This window comes from Lissotriton vulgaris, chromosome 12 (assembly GCF_964263255.1).
Source record: "Lissotriton vulgaris chromosome 12, aLisVul1.2, whole genome shotgun sequence".
Lineage (NCBI taxonomy): Eukaryota > Metazoa > Chordata > Amphibia > Caudata > Salamandridae > Lissotriton > Lissotriton vulgaris.
In genome coordinates, this window is record NC_141700.1 from 631,026,946 (window position 1) to 631,048,881 (window position 21,936).

General features: G+C 46.9%; 1 protein-coding gene across 1 annotated transcript in view; it reads left to right on the top strand.

Moving 5' to 3' along the window:
- The window catches only part of FANCA (FA complementation group A), an 850,506-nt gene that overhangs the window by 398,636 nt on the left and 429,934 nt on the right, over nucleotides 1-21,936 (top strand). The window contains exon 26 of the mRNA XM_086945786.1: nucleotides 1,478-1,677. Coding sequence (XP_086801912.1) covers nucleotides 1,478-1,677 — 200 coding nt within the window. The remainder of the gene's footprint in view (nucleotides 1-1,477; nucleotides 1,678-21,936) is intronic.

A 21,936-nucleotide genomic window follows, 5' to 3' on the forward strand; every position in this document is an offset into this window, starting at 1 on the left:
CTCGCATCAACAAGACCACCATGGGAGGCAGATCCTTCTCATACCTGGCTGCTAAAACATGGAACTCACTCCCCGCTTACCTTCGCCTTACCCAGAACCACCTAGCATTCAGAAAGCAACTTAAAACGTGGATATTTGACAAGTAATTCTCCTCCCCTTTCTAAGCGCCTTGAGACCCTCTGGGTATGTAGTGCGCTATATAAATTCTCTGACTTGACTTGACTTGACTTTGTTGGCTACTTGGGGGCCAAAAAATGTTGGGCTTCGCACAAACGGACCATCTCTTGGTGGGTCGTTTTGTGCATTAAAGCTTGCTACTCTTTGGCAAAGAAGGAGCCTCCAGTGGGATTGCGCGCCCTTTCCACCAGGGCGACGGCCGCTACCACTGCTTTGGGACGGGGAGTCCCCCTCAATGACATTTGTTAGGCTGCTACGTGGTCATCTCTGCACACCTTCACAAAACACTACTGCCTGGGGCAGCCGTGTCCGGAGGGATGGCTTCTTTGGCTGTTCTGTTCTCCAGGACTTTCTGGTGTGAACTTGGTTTGCAGACCCACCTCCGGGGTTGGTATTGCTGGGGTATCTATTCTAAAGGTAAGGAATCCATAACTAATTCTCTCTTTCAGATTAACAAGTTACTTACCTTCGATAACGATATATCTGTAAGAGACATAGATTAGTTATAGATTCCTTACCGCCCCACCCATCCTCCCAGTTCTGCAATCTGACTTCTAGTGTCGGGAATCCCTTTTCAGGGCCCTAGTTTTGTGCACCAGTGGTTAGTGTCTTGCATGGCTTTGTGCTTTTAGAGTGGAATTTGGTGTAAAAGAACTGGCGCCGGTGCGCGAGGGCGGCGTCTAAGTAGCTACCACAACGTTATCCCAGTGACCACGACACCAACCACGAACGCGGAACCGACCGATGCCACTTTTCGACGCGCAGGGGTACTACTGACAAAAATAGTTCTCCGGATCCAGTCTGATGCCTGGGGATAATTCTAAAGGTAAGGAATCTATAACTAATCTGTCTCTTACATGTATATTGTTACCAAAGGTAAGAAACTTGTCTTTAGTAATTCAACCTATAGCAGAAAAGTATTTTTTAAAATTGCATGACCTTCTGAGGAAACAACCTCAACAGTGTGATGTATGTTTTCATGTAGAATAGCATACTGACCGTAGACTTTGAGTTGAAATAATATAAATGTGATGGAGGAGCCACATACTCCCAGTCCTAAAAACACTAAGCAAGGGCCCATTGAAAACCAAAAGAAAGTTATGTTTGCATTTGTAGGAAGCCACTTGTAAGTTGTTTTTTCTGGCAAACAATTACACATTAAAAGGGAATGTAAAGCTAAATCTAAAAATGGGTCATGGCTGTGAGTTTTAATGGGTCTCCTTTGGGCTGACAAATGCTATAGTGCCCACGTGCGAGTATCATCACTTTATTGTTGATTATTTCTGCTATGTATTTTCAGGGGATTTTACTGAATGATGCTCACACACTAGGACTAGCTGTTTTTGCAGTTCACCTGAATGAATCAAAGTCCCTTCTCCCACCGTTGGATCTTGGGGACTATGGCCAAAGCAAGGCTGCTGAGGATAAAGATTCAATAGGCAAATTCTGGAACCATCTACTTGAGTGTAGGACAGGCAAGTCCTTGTCCTTCATTCTAAGGTGAGATTGTTTTCTTAAACCTTATGTCTTTTTCCCTAGTTCTGTTTTTGTAAACTGTGTTTAGCCATTGTTGGACCCTGATGTCCATGAGAAACGCACAGTATACCCCTTTGAGAACTCATGATCCCCCACCCATCAAATTGTACACTCCAATAGAACATTATATGTCTAATTGCGAATGCTGCCTTTGTCATCTTAATGTACTCTGCTTGCAGCCTTTGTTGAAAGTCTGGTTCTGGGTTGTCGCAGTGCCATTCAGTGGTTCAATCCCTAAGACCTTCAGTATCTTGTTCACTTCAATCATATGGTAGTTTATTTACCTCACCTGAATCCACATGAAGTGTTCAGCAGGATATGATTTTTCTGTCAGAGTTCACTGTTCAGGCATCTGCTGGCCCTGCCTGTTGAGAAAGTAGTTTGTCAAAGGTCCTTGAGCAGGAAGACCGTAGCACATGAACAAGATAGGTGCCTGGCATCGCACTTTAGTAATCAGCATTCTGTAGTAATAGGTTCATCTTGGTAAGGATGTTTTGTTACCTGTTCCCTGAGCTCACTGTTTTGGGGCCTACTCTGTCAACTCTCTTGATACCTGCTTCTTACCTTGCTTTAAGCTGTATTATCTGAGAAAAGAGTAGTTCAATGGAGCTCTGGGTGTCAGTTTCTTCTGAATCTTCTTTAAGATTGCATGCTTGTATATATTGTGCTTTGTGTGGTTTTTCAAGTCTTTGCATTTGTCATTTAGTGCCCGCAACCTATCTACTGCAGTGTCCCTCGTCTCAATATCAGTTGTTTTTTGTTCATAATTCCTCTGTGGTCAATTTGATCGACATCCACTCTCTGTGATGTCAGGGCTTCTGTGAGACTTTGTCAGACATCCTGCAGCTCCTAAAGTAAGTCCTCCTTCCATTTGCTTCTTGAATCTTGTAGGAGCTCCCTCGGGTGATCCCTACTTGTTAACACACCATCTGTCTGTTTATCTGCTGTAGTTGAAGCTGCCATGTTTGAGTAACTCATTTTCTCTTCATAATGCTGTCTTGTGCGGAAACGTCTGACATGTTTCTTCTATCTGAGGTTTTGGGAGGCAGTGGTCCCTCCTGCCTTGCCTCCCTTTGAGGTGTCTTGGGGATCAAGCCTTTTTCCCCCAGTAAAGTGTTTTTTCGTCATGGGAACTGTTCTTTCTACCTGACCTGCAGGCACCACAGCCATCATTGACCTCTCTGCTCTTGCTCATTTCTAAGAAGCGTTTCCCCAAATTAATGTTCTCCAGTAGTTGGGCCCAATTTATTCACCAGACCACCTTTGTGGGCCTGCAAATGATGCTTGTGGTGTACCCTCTCTGCTGCTTTGGGACTCCTCTCTCCTCATTCATAGTTGGACAGTATGGAGAGGCTATAGTACCTTTTCCTTTTACCCTTCCTTCTTTCCTCTTTGTTGTCTCCTTTATTTTTCTCTCTTTCTTTGTCTTCTCCTTTGGTAGTTCTGCTCCCTAGCACTCTATGCCGTGTCTCACTTAAGCCCCCCACGGAAGCCTCACTGTGCTCTACCTCTGCCTTTCTCCTGGCTCACGCCGTCTGTGCCTGGACAGCCAGCCCCTGCAGTCACTTTTTCTCACCACTACTTACAGGCTTCCTAGGGTTCCTCCTCGGCATGCGCCCCAGGGTCTAGGTTGTGCTGTGGAAAGATCTGCTTGCCTGTTGCGTGTTTCACTGAGTGGGTCAGGCGATTGTCTCACTAGACATTTCCGATATCTAGTGGAGGCACAACCATGGCATTCCCCCATCCTATTGCCTCCCCCCCTAAAGTACTCACCGTCACCTCGTGCTGCTCCTCTCCATTGGTCTACCCACGCAAGGCAATCCGATCACCAAAGGAGCGACATATATATTAAATAAAACCGGACTCAAGGCTGATTCTTGGGGAATCCCACAAGGGTATATCCCTGAAGTTTGAATGAAATAAAGCCATTTGATTGGCTTGCATTTGTTTTCCAAGAAGGATTCAAACCAGCATAGATTGTTATCATGCTGACCAGTCATATTTAAACTTTCTAAAGAGACAGGGTGTGAGACAGTGTCAAATATTACTGACAAACCAAGAATTTTGAGAGCTGCTGAGCTCCCCCCCTCCACCCAAAATCATGTGAATATCATTGACAGCCACTGTGAGCACCATTTCTGTACTAAGAGAGGATCTGAATCCTGATTGATATTTATTTAGGATGATATTTTCCTCAGTGTGTGAGGATAACTGTTTTGACTCAACTCTCTAAGATTTTGGTATGAAATCGAAGCAGAGAGATTGAACGGGAATTTATAAGGTGGTTTGGGTCTGAAGTTTCAATTCTTTAGAGGGATAGAGACATGTGGTATGTTACAAAAGGCAGGTAAAATAGCAGTTACCGTAAGACTTATTACATTTTGTAGTCATTTGTGGAATGAAAGTAGAAGACAGTGCTTTAAAAATCTTTTAAAATTGTTAAGGATCTAGAAGTGAACTCGAATTTATAAGAGAAATGTTAGATGCTACCATCTCCTCAGTTATAGGCGTAATGTTTAGACCAGGATGTGACAGCATGATCCAAAAAATCAACCTTTTCACCTGTTATAGTCACTGATGTAAAAGATGATGATGAGGTCGAGATCTTATTCTGGAAGAACTCAACCAGCTCAGTGCAAAGTTTTTCCTAAAGTGAAACTTTAGGCAAGTATGTCCTTATTTTGAAACAAAGAGATCCTTAAAATGATTTGTTGCTGAAAGAATGTTTTTCTGATAGTTCTACTGGATCTTATTAGTGTTTTATAGGCTCTGAGTTCCTGTTTGTATGCCTTCTTATATGATGCGGCATACAAGCATCTTCATGCTCTCTCTAGCTGTTTAAATTTCCTTTTTGCTAGTGTTAGTTCTTGCAAATACTAGGGGGCCAAAAAGGTTTTACGATGGGATAATCCAATTTTTTGAGTTACCTCCTCATCTAAAGTTTTTTAGATCCAAGTGTTAAACTGATTAGCAACATTCTACATGCTGTTAGTTGACTGGACACGACTGAGATTTTTCGAAACTATTGTTTAGTTTTTCACAATTCGGTATTGACAAAGGATATAAGGTGCTTTTTTGGCTGATGCAGTTGATGGCCTGTCTTCCTCCATAAGAAGGTGGAAACAAAATAAACTTATGATCTGGCCATATAGTAGCATCATAGAGATGGTCAAGGTTGTGTCCAGCTAGATGGGTTGGGTATTGAACATGTTGCTGTAGATCAAATATCGAACATATATTGACAAGCTGCCAACTATTGGTATTCAATACATTGTCATAATGAATATTTAAATCCCAGAGTACAACCAGAAAATTTGCCTCAAGATATGCTGCTGTATTGTCTATTGAAGTGAGTTCGCAATTTTTTTTACTGAGATTGGGGGTCAGTAAATTAACAAATTTTATTATATAGGTATAATTAACTGATAAATGCTGAGTTTTTCAGCCTCGTGCAAAGGCAAAATGGTCCACGTAGAGCATTTATGTGTTTCCTCCTGAATTATAGCTACACTTCCACCCATTCTAGTGTCTAGTTAACTGAGCGTATTACACAGCCCTGAGGTAATGGCAATAATACATCAGGGCCAGAGTTGTCTTTTAGTCATGTTTCAGTTACAAACAATCTAATGTAGGTTCTCTTCCAGGGGATGCCCATCAATAGTCATAAGCACTGAATAGTCCCGCCCTCGTGCGGGGACCCCGGAGCATATACAAAAATACACACACACATATATATATATATATATATATATTTATTATTATTATTATAATTATTATTATTATTATTTTTTTTTTTTTTGATTTCTCATTTGATTGAGATTGGGATGAGCATCAAGGCTATGATTTGGCAGGAAGCCCATACAGGGCAGGATCGGTGTTCTGTCATATATTAAACCTGAGTGAAACCGATTAATGACATGTTAATTTATTGACACGCTTCATAGGGCATTGTATGCTTACATAATAACGCTTGCCCAATATGACATTTTGCACAGTATAATGATGAAATAATTATGTATATTTTCTATCTGCACTATGTTTAAGTCCATGAGAATGAATTCCATCATGGCCGCCAAAGGAACACAAAGATTAACCACTGTGGGCCCTTTTTGATATTAATGACTGATGAACTGCAAGTCCTCTCTTGTTAGTTATGATTTAACTTATGTTTTAACAAGCATTGGAAATGCAATAGGTCTCGCACCATTAGAGTTAGTGCTTTTAGAATTGTTTATGGTTTTTTTTTGTAAATGTTTAGCATTTTTGTTTCCTGTAGCCAATGCTAAAGTATTACAAATAAAAAAAGCCATAAACATTTCTAAAAGCTCTAACTGAAATGGTCTGAGAACTATTGCACTGTGTGAGGGTGAGGGTGAGTGAGGGTGAGGGTGAGTGAGGGTGAGTGAGGGTGAGGGGTTGAGGGTGAGTGAGAGTGAGGGTGAGTGAGGGTGAGGGGTTGAGGTTGAGGGTGAGGTGTTGAGGGTGAGTGAGGGTGAGGGTGAGTGAGGTGTTGAGGGTGAGTGAGGGTGAGGGGTTTTGGGTGAGTGAGGGTGAGGGGGAGTAGTTGAGGCTGAGTGAGGGTGAGTGAGAGTGAGGGTGAGTGAGGGGTTGAGGGTGAGGGGTTGAGGGTGAGTGAGTGAGGGTGAGGGGTGGAGGGTGAGTGAGGGTGAGGGTGAGTGAGGGTGAGGGGTTGAGGGTGAGTGAGGATGAGTGAGAGTGAGGGTGAGTGAGGGGTTGAGGGTGAGGGGTTGAGGGTGAGTGAGGGTTTGAGGGTGAGGGGTTGAGGGTGAGTGAGGGTGAGGGGTTGAGGGGGAGGGGTCGAGGGGGAGGGGTTGAGGGTGAGTGAGGGTGAGTGAGTGAGGGTGAGGGGTTGAGGGTGAGGGGTTGAGGGTGGGTGAGTGAGGGTGAGGGTTTGAGGGTGAGGGGTTGAGGGTGAGTGAGTGAGGGTGAGGGTTTGAGGGTGAGTGAGGATGAGTGAGAGTGAGGGTGAGTGAGGGGTTGAGGGTGAGGGGTTGAGGGTGAGTGAGGGTGAGGGTGAGTGAGGGTGAGGGGTTGAGGGTGAGTGAGGGTGAGGGGTTGAGGGTGAGTGAGGATGAGTGAGAGTGAGGGTGAGTGAGGGGTTGAGGGTGAGTGATGGTCAGGGTGAGTGAGGGTGAGGGTGGGTGAGGGGTTGAGGGTGAGTGAGGGTGAGTTTGAGGGGTTGAGGGTGAGGGTGAGTGAGGGTGAGTGAGGGTGAGGGGGAGTGAGGGTGAGGGGTTGAGGGTGAGGGGTTGAGGGTGAGGGGTTGAGGGTGAGTGAGTGAGGGTGAGGGGTTGAGGGTGAGTGAGGGTGAGGGGTTGAGGGTGAGTGAGGGTGAGGGGTTGAGGGGGAGGAGTTGAGGGTGAGTGAGGGTGAGTGAGGGTGAGGGGTTGAGGGTGAGTGAGGGTGAGGGCGAGTGAGGGTGAGGGGGTGAGGGGTTGAGGGTGAGGGTGAGGGGTTGAGGGTGAGTGAGTGAGGGTGAGTGAGGGGGAGGGATTGAGGGTGAGGGGTTGAGGGTGAGTGAGGGTGAGGGGTTGAGGGTGAGTGAGGGTGAGGGGTTGAGGGTGAGTGAGGGTGAGTGAGGGTGAGGGGTTGAGGGTGAGTGAGGGTGAGGGGTTGAGGGTGAGTGAGGGTGAGGGGTTGAGGGTGAGGGGTTGAGGGTGAGTGAGGGTGAGTGAGGGTGAGGGTGAGGCTGAGGGGTTGACGGTGAGTGAGAGTGAGTGTTGTGAGAGAGGGGTGATGAGGCCTGGTTGTTGTGAGAGAGGGGTGATGAGTCCTGGTTGTTTTGAGGTACAGCTGATGAGGCCTGGTTGTTGTGAAGTATCTGACTTTCTTGTGAAGACAAGTGCGTCATAAGCTTAAACGAGAGCCTTGCATTCTCTGTTCCCGATCCTTGCACCCATGCATGGCTCGGGTCTCAGGGCAGCTACCAGGAGTTCTAACAGCTCTCATCGGGTTTCTACAGCTAGTTCCCCGGTTTTGTGGGCTGGGCATGAATAGTGGGCAAGAAACAGCTAATTATAGAAGGGCCGCTTTTGAATGAATTAATTAATAAACCTTTACACCGCAGATATTCAAAGGTCAAGCCACTGATGAGTTGTGATGTTTTGTTTTGTAAGAGGTGTTAAGCTGACTTGCAGGCGCCGGAGAGAATTCACACGGCAATTTGCCCGCCTCCGTTTCAGTTGCAGCCTGTTTATGAGCTCAGCAGCAAGGTTTTGGTTGGTTAATCACAGGAACCCTCAAGAGGTGTAGAATTAAATGTTAAACCTGAGGTAGGATGGGGCCTTCCCACGGCTGCATTTATCCACAGTCTGGCTTCCAGGAAGAGGTGAGGTGAGTGGCACACGTCTGTCTCGTACCCGGGGAGATGCAGCTTTTCCTTGGGTTGGTGAGCCTGCGGGGGCTCTCGTAAGTCAGGCTGCCCTGTTTGCCTCTGGAGAAAGACAAGCCCTAGCTCGTCTGCAGCGAAAGTGGGGTGCTGGCTTGTGGCCATGACAGACGGTACACTGAAAGGCAGAGTGGAGGGCGGCCTCTGAATTCCAGCATGCCCTGACGTGTCGGCGGGGACAGAAGTGTATGCAGACCCTCCTCCCCCCACGCTCAAGGCTGGCAGCCTGAAGGAAGAGACAGCTGGAGCGGTGGGTTATGTGAGGAATCTTTCACTCGAGTGTGCCGGGTCAGAGGCCTACCTCTAGGGTCAGTGAGCAGAGCCTTGTGTAATGTATGCCCCTGCAAACAAACCAGGACAAGCACAAGCGCTAATTCACACAGCCCTGTACACACAACGAGTAACGGCTTGAGGAGGTGAGGGAAGGGCTAAAGGCAACAATGTCACAGGGTGAAAAAAAAGTGAAAGAGAAAGCAGGGTAACCTGACCCAGGAGGGGGGAGGAGGGAGGAGAAATGCGTCTCGGCCGGAGCAGGGGGCGGAGCAGGGAGAGCGGGCTTAGAAATGTACTTCACACGGCCGGCCGGTCGTGAAACTGAAAGCATGGCCGGCCGGCCGTGAAAGCCTTTGATGCCGCAGGGGGTGGAGCGGCACCAGCTGGGAGAGTAGGCAAGGCAGGCGGCTGGGGGCATGTGCACGCGCTTTTAAGCTCAATGCGCATGCGCATTGAGCTTAAATTTCTCGTGCACTGCAAGGAATCGCCACGATTCCTTGCAAGTTGGATAAAGAGTGGATAAGCCACCATAGTCTCGCTTGCTCGATGCGCATGCGCATCGACAGGCGAGACCTAAAAATGGAATTGTTTGGGATTGTAATGTGACATTGAGCAAGGCATGTAGCCGAAACGCGTCTGTCCATTAATATACGTGTGACTGTTAAATTTGCAAAACTCACTTTGCCAGTGTGTGCCTCTTTTCGTGACTGTGGGAGAAAGGAAAGTCACATGTTGGGACTGAACAGCGTTTCACCAACGCGGGTGAAATCTCCCGTGCAGAGTGGAGCGGCAGTAGGTGAACATACAGGAATTGGATATTACTGCCAGCCCCGCCGTGCGTTAATCCGAAGAAGCAGCGGTTTCCATTTGGAGAAGAATCATGGCAAGGAAGGTGGAAAGGGCGTGCAGCCGTTAGGAGGACGCCGGGAGCTACGGGTCGGAGGACGCGGAGCATTCGGCAGTTTCCCGATGGTGAGTACAACCTGCTAAATCACCTCCGTACATGAAAGCGCATACAGCGGCAGGCACGTAGGCAAGATATTAGCATAAAGCTACAAGTCACACGTTTCGAGAGCCAAACAGTAATGTTTACAGACTGGGAGAGAGAGGAAGCAGCGGAAAGGCTCTTTGCCAAAAATAAACGCAATGTCAATCCTGACCTGATAGGAGGACCGGGGATTCAACCACGAGCAGCAATCTAAAAACCATTTTCAATAAACTGGAGAAGACATACGAGAAAGAGACAAGACAATGGTGGGAGGCAACCTCGTTACAGAGGTACTTGGACTGTGATCGCATCCCCAGAGGCTAACGCATTTATACGACACCCTCTTATGAGCATTCTGACCCGTTGCTATTACAGGAATGGGCTGAATACATGACGGATTCAGCAAAAGGCATGGTAAAAATGTTAATAAAATATGCCTGGAGCGATAGGCAGAAGCTATTAGAAGAAATAAAGGAAATCGAAGCACTAATAGCATTGGATAAAGATATGAAATTGAGGGACTATTGCAACAGAAAATGAAAAAACGGCTAATAAATTACGAGAGTGTGATAAGACATCGCAAGCAAACAAAATGTTTGAGAGATGAAGAGGATTATGAGTCCAGAAGGATTCTAACCCTTGTTAGAAAATGCGACGCCCCTAGGAAACAATTGATGCAACAGGTAACAAGCGAGGCATCATCATGTGAAACATCTGAATCCGAAGTGGAAGCATCTGAAGGGGAACAAACAGTGAGAAGGAAGGAGAAGAACACTGGATCGACAACGACATCTACTTCGAATATCAGTTGTTGAAGGAAGCTTGACAGCGCCTGGCAGCAAGAACACATCCCCCGGAAAAAAGAAATGGAAAACCAGACAGGGAAGGAAGGGGAAAAGACACCTCACCTGTTGGACGGAGAAAAAGGAGCAAACCCCTGCGAAACTGAATTAGATCAAACATCCGAGAAGAAAACAGTAATCAATGTTTCTGGCAGACCTATCACACCGGAAGAAATCAAAGTCTTGGAGTTGGGCCTTACCTTCTGCCCCACAATGCAATTCGATTACACCAAGTACGTATAGACTTATACAAGTTTGTACGCAAATCAAAACTTTTGAAGATGCCCATACTACACCCGAAGAAACAAGGAGGTGGTAGTACAAATGCCTCAGAACAGGATGACTCACTAACTGGAATGGAATCAAATACCCTGCATGCATTGAGAGAATTTGAAATTGATCTAAGCAGTAGCCAGGGCGATCAGATTGAGACAGTGGATTTCCTAGAAGAGATGGGAATCACACAAAAGGGAGCAGCAAGCACTCTCAGAAAGAAGTCACGGTTCATCCCACAGATGGCACAGATACATTCCATGACCTGGTAATAGAGGAACTGAAGAGATTACAGACAAGAGGTCCTAACCTGACAAAAGAGAACCTAACAGCACATCAAAGGAAATTAATAATGGGTTTGAGTGAGGATGACAACCTGATTATAAAATCCTCTGATAAAGGAGGAAACATCGTAATAATGGACAATTTAACGTACCTAAATGAAGCCAGAAGACAACTTTCGGACACAAATTGTTACACAGTGACAACACGTTCGAACTATGAAAAGACCATACAAGACTTTCAGGAACTTGCCAATAAATGGAGGGAAATAGGATCATTGGGTGAAGAAGATTTTAAATTAATTTACTGTGAGACACCAGAGTTACCAACATTCTATCATCTCCCCAAAGTCCACAAAAGTGCAACAAATCCCCCTGGCAGGCATATTGTGTCCTCGAAAAACAGCTTATTAGAGAACACTTCAGTCTATATTGATTGCTTTTTAAAACCATTGGTAGTGGATCTTAGCTCTTATGTGAAAGACACGAAGGACTTTTTGAGAATTATTGCTAACATTGAATGGGAACCAGACATGCTCTTACTGACTTTGGATATAACCAGTCTGTATACGAGTATACAACACCAGAAAGGACTGGAAGCAGTAGAATTCTTTTAGAAAAAAAGACTTCTGAAATATTTTGAACATAATGTCACGTTAATGGAATTAATTGCATACAGTCTCCAAAACAACATTTTTTTGTTTGCAGGAGAACTGTTTAATCAACAGCAGGGAACTGCAATGGGCACGTGTTTCTCCCCCAGCTACGCAAACTTGTTCGTTGGCTGGTGGGAGAAGCACGTGGCCTGGGGAGGAAAGAATGTAATCTGGCTAGAAAACGTGGTCCTATAGTCTCTGTCAGGGCCCGCTCCACAGGATCCGATCGATGAATAAAGGGGTCCACCTCCTGATGTTACCAACACCCTAAATGAGAACACAGGGGGTTCGAACCATCAGGCGAGGGATAAATAATGAATACAGACCGGGGAAGGGTAGGGGTCAGCAGGGACAAGGGATCTGAAAAGACAGAGCATATGAATTATAACACCAATCAAAGTATTTCTACTCTCAATAAATCTCGCTAGAACTAAGAAATACCTTATGAGGTTGTACACATTCCTCCAACTTGCATAAGATAATATCAGTCCAGCTTCCTGCAATGAAACACACTAGTTATCACACCAATCACTTAAACAGTCTATGAACTCAGAAAATCCCATACTGATACACACCATATAATGTGGAGATGGACTTTATAATGACCCCATGTTAAAAGACAGGTTTCTCTATATTCAACCTTTTGTTTAGTTCACTTCTCCAGTGGTTCAAAACCTTAACAGTGTTTTAGAGAAAGTACTCTTTTGACACTCAATTAGGCAAAGTTCCTTTCACTGTAAGGAAGAGGAAATAGGTATCCACAGGGAACAAAATGTTTGTGTACACTTTAACTCTTACTCTTGCAAGAATAAGGAACAGTAACGTGTGGTTGCGACCACCACCACGCTCCGCTACTTTAATATCGTGATAAACTATCCCCTTAACCGGTAGTAGGTAGTTGAGACCACCACACTACTCCGGTCGAAACTGAAATTGGGTAGAACTCATGATGATTCACAGTCCCAACAACTCTTCACTTCTTCCGAAAATTATGGAGGAAGCATTCTATGCTTCACGGCAACTAGCAGCAGCCGCCGCGTAGTTCCGCGGAACAGAAAACCAGCTCAGCCGATGCGTATCCTCCACTCCGAGCACTAAAACACACAAACAATAAAGCGCGTGAGCACAAACGCTCCCAGCGGCTTTCAACAGTACACAGTACCTCAATTTAAACGGGCGAGCTTTGATCCAGGAATTTCCAAACCGCAAGCAGCAGCACGAACGCCGCAGCAGCCCGGTCTTCTCCAGCAATGAAGCAAAACAAACAACGGACTCAAAATTACGTGCAACTTCCTTCCTGTCACCACCACCCATATACTTCCCACAACAAAGGTTCATGGGAGTTGTAGTTTTCTAACAGTTAGGTAGGCGCGGTGATGCAGGAACCTGACAGTCTCGGTACTTTGATGACCTCTTCATCGTATGGAAAGGGTCAATGGATATGGCAAAAAAATATGTAGAGGAGCTTATTGGCAATGATGTTAATTTAAGATTCACTGAATCCATGAGTAAGACCAGTGTGCCCTATCTAGAGCTAATGGTATATGTGAGAAATAAGAAGATTGAAACAACACTATATAGGAAGCCAACAGCGGGAAACAGCGTATTACACGTGAATAGTTTACATCCCAAAAGCCTTATCAATGGAGTCCCCTATGGGGAACTAATAAGGCTGAGGCATAGCTGCTCTTCAGATGAGGATTTTCAGGAAGAAAGCAGGAAGGCTGTTAGCAGATTTTCTAAGAGGGGATACAGAAAAGAAACCCTAATCAATGCCAGCAAGAAGATTAAGAAGGTAGAAAGGAAAAATCTATTAGACAGGGAGGAAAAGGAGTCTCTGCTCTTGAGCCTCAAGGGCGAGTGAGAATGATAAGAATACACAGCCGGATCCACTGAAATATTTCAAATCTTCAGACGTAATTGGAAGATTTTGAAATCAGATCTCATCATAGGATCCCTCATTCCACAAAGTCCCCTAATCACGTATAGGAGAGGTCCGGCACTCAAAGATCAGCTGGTAAGGAGCCATTTTTCAAAGACCTCAAAGAAAAAGGATTTGATCACAGGATTTTATCCCTGCATGAGCTGCAAGGCTTGCAGGAATTGTAAAAAGGTCAAATAATTTACAATACCAGGGAGGAAGACAATGCGCAAGATACGTAAACTGATGAATTGCAATTATGACTACACAGTTTACTTGCTGGTGTGTCCATGCAACAGAAGATATGTGGGAAGCCCATTCATCCCACCAAAAAGAGAGTTCTTGAGAACATGCCTGCAATAAGAACCACGACGCAGCATATCCAGTTGCACGGCATTTCAAGGAAATACACAACTCAAATGCCAATCTATTTAAATTTTTCTGCCTAGATCAAGTATCCAGAAATGAAAGAGGGGAGATAGCACTAGAGAATTGAGAAAACTTGAATTGCATTACATTATTGAGTTGCAAACAAAGGCCTCACGGGGACTGAACAATGAGGAAGAACTCTGGGTCCATATAATCAATCAGTGACACTTATAAAGCGCGCTACATACCCGTAGGGTCTCAAGGCGCTGGGGGGAGGGGGGGGGGGGCGCTACTGCTCGAACAGCCAGGTCTTCAGCTTCTTCCTGAAGGAGAGGTGGTCTTGGGTCAGGGGCAGGTCGGGAGGGAGGGAGTTCCAGGTCTTGGCGGCCAGGTAGGAGAAGGACCTTCCTCCTGTAGTCGCTCTTCGGATGCGGGGGACGGCGGCGAGGGCGTGGTTGGCTGATCGGAGGTGGCGTTTGGGAGCGTAGAAGTTGACTCGGCTGTTGAGGTAGCTCGGGCCTTGGTCGTGTAGGGCTTTGTGTGCGTGGGTGAGGAGGCGGAAGGTGATTCTTTTGTTGACGGGGAGCCAGTGAAGGTCTCTCAGATGTCCGGAGATGTGGCTGGTTCGTGGGATGTCGAGTGTAGCGATCACCCAACATTGCATAAGAGGGAAAAAGTGCGTTTTTGTCATGATTCCCAAATGGAGAAACTACAGGTCCCAGAATGCAAAGCGGCGCCAGGAACCAGGGATGTGGGCGGACACTATATAGGCACTTCCCTATCACAGGACCGGTGCTTGTCAATCATGTTCCAGAGCCTGTTCTGTTTTCCTTCATTGTGAATGCCTGTTTCCAAGAGCCGTCAGAGTGTGTGGAGAGATCGGCGTTTTTCGTGTGTCACGTATCCAGAGCGGAATCAGAGTGACCGAACGTCTTGGAGAGACCCTCGCCGACCAAGAGCCAGCGAGGTCAGACTCCGTGGAGAAGAGACCTTCGCCGATCAAGAGCCAGCGAGGTCAGATTAGAGGAGAAGGAACCCCCGCCGATCAAGAGCCAGCGCGGTCAGAGTTTCACACGAGCCTCGCTGGAAGTACAAGCCTAACGGATTCCTGTCCGCGTAACACTGCACAAGCCGTGATCGTCTCACAGCAAGTATTACGGGGAGAGCGGGATTGCTGTCATCATTTCTTTTCTTTGGTAACATTGTATCATTGTCATCCCCGTACTGCCACCGCACCCTTTGAAAACCCTGCGTGCTGGGAGAATTCTGTTTACTCTGTGCCCTCCCGACGCAGGCAAAAAGGAAGTTGTTCTTTTGTTTAACTCTTTGTCCACACGAAGTAGTGTGGTGAAAATAAGACGTGCTGTTTAAACGTCTATTTTGGAAATCCACTATCAGTTAGTACTTATTCGAGGTGAATGATATTGTTAAGAAGTGACGTAACTTCTTGTACTTTCGTAACAGTTCTACGTGGTGCAGATTGTCTGGAGATCTATACTGAGAGAAGAAGAATAGATTTCGGTAGGTTTACCTATCAAGGGGAAGGTGGGAAGGACAATCACCGTGTTGTTACTAAGAGCTTGTTGTCTTCCTTTTGTATCCTCTCACAGTACTATCGACCCCTGTGTCTACTATGGTAGTGTGTATCTGAGGCATCCGAAGCACCCTAGACGTTCCCTGCCCATTCACCTCGCGGCCTCTTTCCTGATTCCCTTAAACAGTGGTGGAGTACCCAGTGTTGAGGTATTACGGAGAGAGGCTTTGAGGACTATCTTCTTATCGTCCCTGCTGGTCTTTGGATTAAGGTTAGTGGCGCATGCGTGTTCTTGCGCTGCTTGTAATCACGACAGATTGACAAGCCCAAGAATACTGTCCGGCCTGGACGATGGATACCAATGCGGTCCTTACTTCCTTACTGGAAAGTTTCTCGAACTTGCAGCAAGAAGTCCAGACCTCGCGAGCAGAAAACCAAGCTCTGTACAAAGAAGTGTCGGATTTGCGTAAAGACATGTCCGATCTTGCACAAAGGGAACCCGTTCCTAAACCGTTGTTGAGACCCGCTACCTTGCCCCCACCGGCCTCCTTCCCGTCCGGAGGTTCCTTTGCTGCGCCTTCCACCTCTAATGAGACTACCCCTACCGTACACATTATTCAAAACCAAGGGATACCTCTAGCCCCGCCTGAAAGATTTTATGGAGACCCCAGAAAATTCGAAACATTCTTGAACCAATGCCGTCTCCATTTTCTATGTAAACCCATGGTGTTTCAGGATGATTCATCCAAAACTGCATTCCTGATGTCATACATGGGAGGGAATGCCTCCAGTTGGACAATCCCTTTGCTGGAGCGAGATGATCCTGTACTACAGAATTTCTCTGAATTCTGTCTAGAACTTCGGAAGTTGTTTGACAGAAAGTCACACATGATGTCCTTGGACAGGGAATTAATGACTTTACGACAAGGCTCCCAAGACCTCTTGTCTTATATTACCACGTTTAATCGTCTTATCGTGGAAACGGATTGGCCAGTTCAAAAAAGGATATCCTTGTTTTACCAGGGATTGAGGAGTGAACTGAAAGACGTATTGGCACAGGTGGTGCAATTACCGTCCACTTGCGAGGAACTCATTGATCTGACGGTCCAGCTTGATCATCGATTGTTGGAACGAAAGGGGGATCGAGGAAGAGGTGACTACAGGTTCTCGTACCCCTTGGCCAGAAGTCGACAAGGGGGTGAAGAAAAGGCCAAGGTGGCAGATAGTCCAGAACCTATGCAGATCGGGGGAATCCGTGTTCCACTCACCAAAGAAGAGAAGGACAGACGAAGGAAACTCAAACTGTGTCTATACTGCGGAAAAAGTGGACACTTCGTAAATGAATGTCGAGCAAAATCTTATGTAACCGGGAGAAATCCTCCTTCCCGTGTACAGGCCACTTCTAGAACGGAAGAACCGACGGAAAACTAAAGGTCTCGAATCCGTCAGAGGCCTCTGATTCGAGACACCCTTCTCCCATGGTCTCCTCGTTTGTAGCGAATACTCTTCATCCCGCTGTCGCCCACATGAATGTCAGCGTTTCCTTATGGATTTCGATGCAGGATTCCTTCCTGGTAGATGCTCTGCTTGACTCGGGAGCAACTGGCAATTATATTGATCGAGATTATGCCCTTCGCATGGGCATACCATGTGAAAAGAAACAAAAACCTGAGACCGTCAAGGCAGTGGACGGGACGGTTCTTTCTTCAGGACCTGTTGTGTCTCATACCCTTCCTCTACGGATGGATTTTGGAAAGGAGCACAGCGAAACTATTCAATTTGATCTCATAGAAGCACCACAATTCCGTTTGATACTGGGAATGCCCTGGCTCACATTACACGATCCTGTGGTGAGCTGGTCCTCAAGAACAGTCAGCATGACATCTGAGTACTGCAGAGAGCATTGTAGAAGCCAGGCGATCTATAGTTACACACCCGGCCCATCACCTGCTACATACTTAGCAAATTCCTGTACGGTCGACCTGTTCTGTTGTGCCACGACATTGCCAGAAGAGTACATAGAGTATAGTGCTCTGTTTGACAAACAAAAAGCCACCCAATTACCCCCTCACCGGGCATACGACTGCCGCGTGGACCTTGTTCCTGGAGCAGATATTCCCTGTAGTAGAGTGTATGCCCTAACGGAGAAAGAGACACAGTATCTTAAGACCTACATTGAGGACAACCTGGCTACAGGCTTTATAAGACATTCCACCTCTCCCGCCTCATCCCCCATGTTCTTTATTCCGAAGAAGGACTGTGATGAATTGAGACCCTGCATTGACTACAGAGCCATAAATAAAGTGACAATCAAGAACAGATACCCTCTCCCCTTGATTCCGGTCTTAATGGACCAATTAAAAGGCGCTCGATACTTCACCAAGCTTGATCTTCGAGGAGCGTACCATCTAGTACGGGTGAAACAGGGGGATGAGTGGAAAACCGCGTTTAGAACCAAATTTGGACTCTATGAATATCGGGTGATGCCTTTCGGGCTTTGCAACGCCCCCGCAGCATTCCAGTACTTTATGGATGAGGTTTTGAGGGGGTGCTTAGAGTCTTTTTGTATAGTGTACATTGACGATATCCTGGTGTATTCCGTTACTTATTCTGAACACATCTCCCATGTGAAGGCCGTATTGGACCGCTTGCAACAGAATTCTCTGTATGCGAAGTTGGAGAAATGTCTCTTTCATGTACAAGAAGTGGCATTTCTAGGATATGTCATTGACGCGCAAGGATTCAGGATGGACATGAAAAAGGTGGAAGCCATTTTGTCATGGAAGACGCCTAAAAACGTGAAATCCGTGCAAAGTTTCCTTGGCTTTGCCAACTATTATAGGAGATTTGTTCAGGATTTCTCAAAGACCATACAACCTATCACGGCGCTCTTGAGAAAGAATGCTCCATTCATATGGGGAGAGGAAGCAGAAAGCGCCTTTCGGATGCTTAAACAGAAGTTCACACAAGCTCCTGTCCTACGACACCCAGATCCCCATCTGCCGTTCATTCTTGAAACCGACGCTTCACAGTACGCTCTTGGGGGAGTGTTGTCTCAAAGACATCCTTCTACAGGACAGCTGCACCCCGTGGCATTTTACTCGAAAAAGCTCTCTCCCTGTGAAGTTAACTACACTATTACAGACAAAGAACTTCTTGCCATTAAGAGAGCATGTGAAGAGTGGAGGCACTATCTTCTGGGGGCCTTGCATACAGTGGAGATCATTGCAGATCACCGTAACTTGTTGTTTTTAAAGACGGCTAAAGCACTGACCCCTCGCCAGCTGAGGTGGACTCTCTTCTTTTCCGACTTCGACTTCGTGATCAAGTTCAGACCTGGTACGAGAAATGGGAAGGCTGATGCCCTCTCGCGGCTTGGAGAAGAAGAGACGGTTGCCCCCTCAGACCCACCGTCCATCCTTAAAGAGACACACATTCAAGACGACAGTATAGCCTTGATTACCTCCAAGGATTTTCTGGAGGATTGTAAAGTCGCTCTTTCTGTTCTTGATGTTGCCTCCTGGATACAAGAAGATCCAACACATCGCTGTGAAAAAGACCAACTTGCATACCATTATCATGCATTGTACATCCCCCAAGATGGGTTACAATTACAAGTGTTACAATGGGCTCACGATTCAGTACTTGGTGGACACATGGGTATACATAAAACCATTGCTACAGTGGAACGATCATTTTGGTGGCCTAGTCTTAGAGCCGACGTGAAAGAATACGTCAAGAACTGTGCTGTTTGCGCTCAAGGGAAGTCTAGTCATGCGAAACCTTCAGGTCTCTTACAACCGTTGCCGATACCCCCTAAACCCTGGCATACTGTGTCTATGGATTTCATTGTGGAAATGCCCCCGTGTGAAGGCCAAACTGTTATATTGGTGATAGTTGACCACCTCACGAAAATGGGTCATTTTATATCCTTGCCAGGTCTACCCTCTTCATTGGTATTGGCCAAGGTGTTCCTGCAACAGGTCGTGCGGCTGCATGGCTTGCCGAGTGTGTTGATCACGGATCGTGGAACGCAATTCACTTCCCATTTCTGGAAAGCCTTATGTACATTGCTCCAAATTGATGCACGCCTCTCCTCTAGTTTCCATCCGCAATCGGATGGAAAAACGGAAAGGCTCAACCAAACCCTTGAGCAATACCTTCGTTGTTTTACTTTGCAAAGCACAACGGACTGGACCACCCTTTTGTGGTTGGCGGAATTCGCCTACAACAATGCGGTACACTCTACCTTAGGATGTTCCCCGTTCTTTTGTTTATATGGCTTAAATCCTAACATGCTTCCTTTTGAGTGGCCGGCCACATCCTTGGTTCCTACTGTTCAGGAACATCACGCTCATCTCAGGGCTGTTTTGATTGATGCTAGACACTGCTTGGAGAATGCTCAAAAGGCCCAAAAGCGTTTTGCAGACACTCATCGTTCCTTGGAACCTGAGTATAAGGTTGGGGATAAAGTGTGGCTATCTACACGGAACTTGAAATTGAAAGGGATCAGTAAATTGAAGCCGAAGTTCATAGGTCCCTACGGTATCTGTGAAGTGATAAATCCTGTGGCCATGAAGCTTTCTCTTCCTCTGTCATGGTCCATACATCCTGTGTTTCATGTATCGCTTCTTCGCCCTTGTCTGCCTGAGGTTCGGGTGCCGGTCCGCCCTCCACCTCTGGAGGTAGAAGGTCAGGAGGAGTACGAAGTTGCAGCTATCCTGGACTCTCGGATGGTGCGAGGTAGAATCCAATACCTGGTGGACTGGAAAGGTTTTGGCCCTGAGGACCGCACCTGGGAACCGGTTGCCAATCTACATTGTCCTGACTTATTGGCACTGTTTCATGATACCTACCCTGGGAAACCGGGTCGTCCGCCGGGACGGCGGTCCTCGAGAGGGGGTACTGTAGCGATCACCCAACATTGCATAAGAGGGAAAAAGTGCGTTTTTGTCATGATTCCCAAATGGAGAAACTACAGGTCCCAGAATGCAAAGCGGCGCCAGGAACCAGGGATGTGGGCGGACACTATATAGGCACTTCCCTATCACAGGACCGGTGCTTGTCAATCATGTTCCAGAGCCTGTTCTGTTTTCCTTCATTGTGAATGCCTGTTTCCAAGAGCCGTCAGAGTGTGTGGAGAGATCGGCGTTTTTCGTGTGTCACGTATCCAGAGCGGAATCAGAGTGACCGAACGTCTTGGAGAGACCCTCGCCGACCAAGAGCCAGCGAGGTCAGACTCCGTGGAGAAGAGACCTTCGCCGATCAAGAGCCAGCGAGGTCAGATTAGAGGAGAAGGAACCCCCGCCGATCAAGAGCCAGCGCGGTCAGAGTTTCACACGAGCCTCGCTGGAAGTACAAGCCTAACGGATTCCTGTCCGCGTAACACTGCACAAGCCGTGATCGTCTCACAGCAAGTATTACGGGGAGAGCGGGATTGCTGTCATCATTTCTTTTCTTTGGTAACATTGTATCATTGTCATCCCCGTACTGCCACCGCACCCTTTGAAAACCCTGCGTGCTGGGAGAATTCTGTTTACTCTGTGCCCTCCCGACGCAGGCAAAAAGGAAGTTGTTCTTTTGTTTAACTCTTTGTCCACACGAAGTAGTGTGGTGAAAATAAGACGTGCTGTTTAAACGTCTATTTTGGAAATCCACTATCAGTTAGTACTTATTCGAGGTGAATGATATTGTTAAGAAGTGACGTAACTTCTTGTACTTTCGTAACAGTTCTACGTGGTGCAGATTGTCTGGAGATCTATACTGAGAGAAGAAGAATAGATTTCGGTAGGTTTACCTATCAAGGGGAAGGTGGGAAGGACAATCACCGTGTTGTTACTAAGAGCTTGTTGTCTTCCTTTTGTATCCTCTCACAGTACTATCGACCCCTGTGTCTACTATGGTAGTGTGTATCTGAGGCATCCGAAGCACCCTAGTCGTTCCCTGCCCATTCACCTCGCGGCCTCTTTCCTGATTCCCTTAAACAGTGGTGGAGTACCCAGTGTTGAGGTATTACGGAGAGAGGCTTTGAGGACTATCTTCTTATCGTCCCTGCTGGTCTTTGGATTAAGGTTAGTGGCGCATGCGTGTTCTTGCGCTGCTTGTAATCACGACATCGAGGATGAGTCTGGCTGAGGCGTTCTGGATCCGCTGGAGTCTCTTCTGGAGCTTGGCGGTGGTACCGGCGTAGAGGGCTTTGCCGTAGTCCAGTCGGCTGGTGACGAGGGCCTGGGTGACGGTCTTCCTGGTCTCGGTGGGGATCCACCAGAAGATCTTCCGTAGCATGCGTAGGATGTTGAAGCACGCCGAGGAGACGTTGTTGACTTGCCTGGTCATGGAGAGGGAGGAGTCCAGGATGAAGCCCAGGTTGCGTGCATGGTCTGTCGGTTTGGGTGCGGTGCCCAGGGCGGGAGGCCACCAGGAGTCGTCCCAGGCGGAGGGTGAGGAGCCCAGGATGAGGACCTCCGTCTTGTCCGAGTTCAGTTTCAGGCGGCTGGTCGTCATCCACTCGGCTACCTGTTTCATCCCTTCGTGCAGGTTGGCTCTGGCGGCGGCGGGGTCGTTGGTCAGGGAGAGGATCAGCTGGGTGTCGTCGGCGTAGGAGATTATGCTGAGGTTGTGTTTGCGTACGATGGCCGCGAGGGGGCTCATGTAGACGTTGAAGAGGGTGGGGCTCA